At 36.3% G+C, this 6,717-nt stretch overlaps 1 protein-coding gene across 1 annotated transcript in view; it reads right to left on the bottom strand.

Annotated features, from left to right (window-relative positions):
* Nucleotides 1–936: 936 nt before the first annotated feature.
* LOC124555711 (carbohydrate sulfotransferase 11) overlaps nucleotides 937–6,717 on the bottom strand; it is a 43,455-nt gene continuing 37,674 nt past the window's right edge. The window contains exon 4 of the mRNA XM_047129719.1: nucleotides 937–6,052. Coding sequence (XP_046985675.1) covers nucleotides 5,381–6,052 — 672 coding nt within the window. The 3' untranslated portion in view covers nucleotides 937–5,380. The remainder of the gene's footprint in view (nucleotides 6,053–6,717) is intronic.

The following is a 6,717-nucleotide window of genomic DNA, read 5'->3' as shown; positions in this document are numbered from 1 at the left end:
TATCCAGAAGCACCCTTTCCACATCTGGAATGACTCTGTCCGGAATGCACACGGAGTGCACACTGGCTTCCTTCTCCTCCTCGGCAGCCATATTCCTACAGGGTCCCATTATGTGCCTAATGTTTGAGCTCCCAACTACCAGCAAACCCACCCTCTGTGAATGCCCAGACCTTGCGGGCCGAGAAGCTTCCTCTGGAACAGGGTGGACAACTGCATCCAGCTCAGAGACATCGTCAGCCACAGATAACACCCGAAACCTGTTCGTCAAATGAACCAGGAAGGCCCTATGATCAGCTCCTCGGAAAGTTTTTCACTACCTGCCAGACTTTGGAATGATCTCTCACTCAACCACGTGTGAGGGGTCAACCTCAGTGCATGCAGTACCTGGGGCAGCCACAGCAGTGAACCGATCGGAGGACACGTGGGACATGCTCGACGTCCCTCGCATCCCCGCGTTCGATCCACCACAGTGATGCCCCTTGGCAGCAGCCTCAAGCTGTGTGACGGAAGCCAAAGCAGCCTGGAGCTGTGAGCAAAGGGTCGCCAACTCAGCTCGCATCTGCACACAACAATCACAGTTCCAATCCATTACTGCATTCGCTCCTGTTTGAAACTCATAAACATATGTAACAAGTGAATCGTGTACTCGCCTTATTAGTAGCAGGAACTAGCGGTGCACTCTCACTGACGGTCTGACCGACACTGAGCTGTTCTAACCAAACAAACAAAAGCCTGTATGATACAATATAAAGGAAGTCCTTCAAACAGCTGTGCAGAAGCCCTGACAGTAACTTCCTGAACCTCGTTTCAAGGAATTTTGTGACTTTAACTGAGAGGATAATATCCCACAGAACACAAGACAAAATTTATGTATTAAAAACTGAATACAATTTGATGATATATATATTTATTTTTTAAAATATGTAATGAGCAACAGACATCACCTACACATTAATTCATTACAATCTTGATTTTGGCAACATATCTACTAATCAAGCTTCCAATTTGTAAAATGTATCAACACTAGGCAAGAGTTTTAAGAATGCAATGAAAATTTTTTCAATCTAGAAGCATGAAAGACACAATGAATATCACATTTCTAATACAAAAGAAATCACCTACATAGAAACTGAATAAATAAGACATGGCTTGTAAACATTACTTCATTATATAAGACATGGCTTGCAAACATTACTTCATTATCAAGTAATTTTACAGAAACAGTAGCCTATTAAATGACTATTACATTATATGATGTCACAAAAAAGTACTTATGCATGTATTTTGATGACAAACGACATTACTAGTGGCACGAAGTTTTATTTTTCTCTCTCATTTCCAAACCATTGCATAATGTTAATAATAGAACATGACTTGCATCTAGTAAACACCACAGCTCTGATATAAAACAAAAATATTTTCCCAACCAAATTACTGCTACTATGACAATTCAGTTATCAGAATTCAGTATTATCTTTCACAGTTATTTTGAAATAATTCAGCTTTGTTTTTATTTTTATTCATTACCTTCAAAACATACCATGCACTTCCTCAGTAATTTCTTGAATCTACCACATCTTGTCTGCTTCTTATTATTTGATCAGACACACAAATATTCGACACATGGCATATGATATTTCTGAACTTATGCCAAAAGTAGATAAAGTGTAGCAATAGCTATTCAAGCACCATTTATGAAATATTCATGTTAAACTGCTTAGGGCTTATTGGAAGACCATGCTCTATATGATGCTGTTCAGTATCAGTTAGACTAAGTACTGTGTTTGTGTTTACATTTCTGTAGAAGTGACCCAAGCAACAACTGTTACACTGTTACTAAGTCTTCACAAAATCAGTTATGTAACTGGCAAGAAATGGTGCTGCAGCAGTAATCAGTAACTTGTTTTTTCCAAGTAGTGTAATGGGTGTTACACTGGAGTATTCTGGAGTCTGACTGACACTGCATTTTCTTTTTTGAATGTTATGGCTACACTCATTCTTTCTTTCCTGTTTGTTTGTGAGAGGTCATGAAATGTAATGTCCTTGCTGTCAAGCTTGTATGGTGGGGTAGTGGTGGCAAATAGCTGATGGTTGATACATTCAACAAGCAATACATCACACCACAAGAAGAGTGAGGTCATTGTGCACTACATCCTATAGGTGCTCTTAAGAGAAAAATGGCCTTGGGAATAGCTGCCATCTGAAAGGCACTCTGTAATTCTAGTCAGTAATCTGGGTTCTTCTCACTGAAAGTCAGTAACACATAGAAGAAAAAATACACAACTCTGACACATCTTTCTTAATGACTAGAATGTAACTATAATGAGATTAGGAAATTCACAGAGGATACTGCCAATAAGAAAATGTATACAAAGAAACTTGCTGAATTTAAGAAGCACTATATGGACAATTGTTCAGACTAGACTAATGAACTGAAATTAGGAAGCAAACAAAAAGAAGAAACTAATACTAAATAGTACTCACAACTTGAAAAAGAAAATGTCTGACTACAAGAAAAGTTAAATACGAGGCAAATACCAACATAATATGCAAGAATGGCAGTCACCTATACTAAGCAGAAGCCAGTCACCAATATGAGAGTCCAGCAGAAAAAAGAAACAAACAAGCACATTATTTATGTAATGAGACAAACTAAAGATAATTATCATCAGTACACAAAGGAGAGTGCTATCACAGGAACAGAGCAAGATGTAAAATTCAAAATTATAACAAGGAAATACAATGCTACCTATCACACACGAGATGTCAACTTTTTGTCCTCTATGATCAACTAACTGAGATGAAAGATGTTGAGCTAGTGGAATATTCATTTGAGCAAGTTGAAACACATTTATAATGTGAGACAGCAGGACAATGTCCACCCATGTCATAAAAATGAATCAAAAAATGAGAAAGCTACTACTGAAGATGAACCACAGCTACACTGACTTTACAGCAATCACTAGAAACCATTTACTCATGATTCAAAAGTCCTCCAACTGCAATAACCTTCATCATATTGCTAAATTCTGTAAACTGAAAACAGTGTTGTATAACTAATGTGGAGAGGAAGGACACCAAAAACTGTCAATGTCAAGCACCCATTACATGCATCCTCTTTATACAAGAGGTCAAAAGTACTTTTGTGGTGGGAAAACACATCAAATACTGCTTCAAATGGAAATTTAAAGCACAGATTATAGCAAAGGGAGCACCAACCAGCAGAATTAAAAACATTATATGAAGTAATGAGATAAATAAATAATAGATTACTTGACACTGGCAATAAGAAAAAGAAAACAAATAACATGTTTTCTGGGATTTGGCAATTTCGCGTGGAGGGTGTGCAGCCAGTTCCAAGAGACCATCTTCACATTAGATGTCAATGATGGACTGCAGAAAGAGATTGACAGAAGTGGAGCAGATGAAGGCTACACGATGTACCTTTGAAATAACAGATTTTGAAGGCAGCTGCAGAATTATGGATAGATATATTGTGCATTCTGGAGCCATTAATGAAAACTGAGAAATTTGCATGAACACCATCTACAGCTTAGATGATATACTAGGGGGGAAAAAAAAAAACTTAGTAGCAATCACAGTTGTCTCCAATTGCGACAAAAATCATTAATTGTGCAAGGAGCTAGAAATTACAATCAGAGTCATAGCAACAATAGGAAAATATTCAGTAAGAAACATTTACTTTCAATTTTTTCACAAAATTCATCCAGAGCTGGTGCTGCAGTATTAAACAGACACCAGTACTACATTTTGATGCCTAATACTAATGCCAATCTCATACCTCAGCAGTGTTACAAAAAAGATGAGCGAGGGGTAGAACTTGTTGACAGCATTGCAGAACACACTTTTCAGATGATAAAAGTTGTGCAGAAGCAAAGAGACATTCCTTCACCCCACCATTATACTGCAAATAATATTTTGGCCTGGATGCAATAGATGTCAAAGTAACCTCCACAATGTTGAGATAGCAATAACTAGTATTTGTAGAAGCTTACGACTTCAGAGGAGCAAACTGTGAACTATTTAGTCTGAACATTAACATACAAAAGTTCTAAAGATCCGACTGCAATGTCGATGCAAATATCTTCGGATGGATGTAGTGTCGTAACATTAAGAAAGTGTATAAGGGAACTAAGAAAAATTAGGCACCCAGGTCCACAAAATGGGATGATTCACATCCTGGCTGGGACAAAGGTCTTCAAACGAAGTGTGTCTGCCAACAGTCATATTATGTAGGCATTCTCTCTATGACAGTTTTTGCAGAGCAATTTGCTATACCAGGTAAGTAGCAGATACCGTTTCCAGGAATGAATCAGAAAAAAATATTTAAATTTTCATGTAGGAAGAGCACATGAAGATAAGCAACATCTACTAGCACTGCAACAAAGCTACAGAACGTAAGAAAATACAGCTGACAGTCTAGCTTTACCTCACTGGTATCAGAACAGGGAGTGGTAAGCAATACATTCCCACGTCGTATCAGGATTTTCGACTTGTTGAATCCCAAAAAACACTAGTAGTTCTAACTGCGTGCTGATTCCAGAATCATAGCTTACACAATATATGACACTAACAGAGGAATGGATAACTGCACAAATAACAGGAGGGCTTTTTTTCATAGTTAAGAGACAACTGCAATTAATAAGCTTAAAATAAAAAAAAAAACGAATACTACTTTGCACAAAACCTTAATTGCACTGGATGAGCTATGCTCAAAGAACAAGTGGATCTCTCTACCTTTATTTCTTACAATATATTACATCTACAGCAATTCACACCACTGGGATGATTCCAATAGCCAGACACTCTAGTAACAAAGTATCAAACACAGTAATGAACTTTTTCGAAGTTCAGCACTGCATACACAAATGAAAGCAACAGCAGTTAAGTAAAAGTTATATGAAAAATACACAGGGTACATGTGATTTTCTCTTCTGATAATGAATTCCAAAAAATGACCTACATTCCGTGTACACTGAAAACTATTTAATCCTGAAACACTAACATTTAGCAAGTAATGAAACTTGTAATCACAGTCTCAAAGAATAGTTATCTGTTAGAACAGTTGCCACAGAAATATATTGTCAACATTCAATACAATATCTGAGAGTTTCATAATACAATGGGAAGTTTCATTGTCAATGTATATGAAATTTAACTTCATCAAAAGCTAGGGAACATTATCTGTATGTTCTGAAGTCCTCATTAATGGACATATGAGAAGAAATGCAATGTGAATAAATGTGATCACTCATTACTGTGCAAATGTTGACCAGATAGATTATGTCTTTTTGTTGATTACATTCTTTTGGTTTATATTTGTATGTACAAAAAATAGTAACTATATCACAAGCTGACATCAGCTTTCAGTAAGATCATGAAATGTGTAACCAAATAACCTAAAATCCAATTCATAGATATTATAGAGCTTCCAAATACTTTCAGTTGTCAAATTTTTATAATATTTGTGCATATTTACAGTAGTCTTTGATGGTTTAGAAGTATATGGAAATCCTAAGTTTTTCATTCCTATTTTCGTTAAGATATAATCTGAATCTTGATATAATGTTTCATATTTTCCAATAATATCATAGTGTATACTACACGGATGACATAAACTATAAATAGGTTTCCAGTGCTCATTGAATGCTTTGTTCTGAGGATCTGTAACATATGCAACAAATTCCTCGAATGTGACATCATCACCATGAAGTAATGCATATTCTGATGGGTGTTTACGGTAACGCTTTATAATATACCGACCAAAACGTGCTTGAAAATATTGGGAGCTGAGATAATGCTGTTCCAGTTTATTCCGGTAGGCTGAGAGCAATCGTTCAAATGGATGTCTAACAAAAATGAACTTTGTAAATGTTTTCAGCATATATTCCACTTCAGAATCTGAGAAGCTGTTGAGCCTCAATAGCAAATTCTTATCATGCGCTGCATCTGCTGGTATGCTAAGTATATTTGTTGTATTTGATTTGCCAGAGAGAACCATAAAAATCCTTTTCCAGTTCGTACAGGCTACCTGCAAAAGAAAATTGTTTCGTTAAATTACATGAAACACAGTAGACGAAGGAAAGGATGTGACAATTAGTACATAAAATCAGCAGAAAAATATTTAATACTGAAATATTATTTTGTTAAATGATTTTTATTGAACTTTTTAAAGATACTAATATTTCAAATGTAAATGTGATACACTAATCTGTAGCATAACTAATGAATTATAAAGAAAAATACTGCAGGATTAAATATATACATACTTACAATAAATATTGCTTTAAAATGAAAGTAATATCATCTATAGCAACTGAAAGGCAGGTGGAAAAGAAATTTCTTGGAGTACCTGTCAATAGTACTTTTTAAGCTGCTTAAATGTGTTAAAAAAGGTCAATTTCTTACACTGGATGCAAAGAAGATTTAGAGTTTAAGGTCCCATTGACAGCACGATCATTAGAGACGGAGCACAAACTTGAATTATGAAAAGATGGAGCACAAGCTCAGACTACAAAAGGATGGGGGAGGAAATCAGTCATGTCCTTTTCAAAAGAACCATCTGGGCATTTGATTGGAGAGACTTAGGGAAATCACAGAAGACCTAAATCTAGATGGTTGGACAGGGATTCAAACAATCATCCTCCCAAATGCAAACCAGTGTGCGAACCACTGCACCACCTTGCTTGGTCATCA

The sequence above is a fragment of the Schistocerca americana genome, chromosome X (genome assembly GCF_021461395.2).
Source record: "Schistocerca americana isolate TAMUIC-IGC-003095 chromosome X, iqSchAmer2.1, whole genome shotgun sequence".
NCBI classification, from domain to species: Eukaryota; Metazoa; Arthropoda; class Insecta; order Orthoptera; family Acrididae; genus Schistocerca; species Schistocerca americana.
This window is presented reverse-complemented; position numbering and strand designations above follow the sequence as displayed.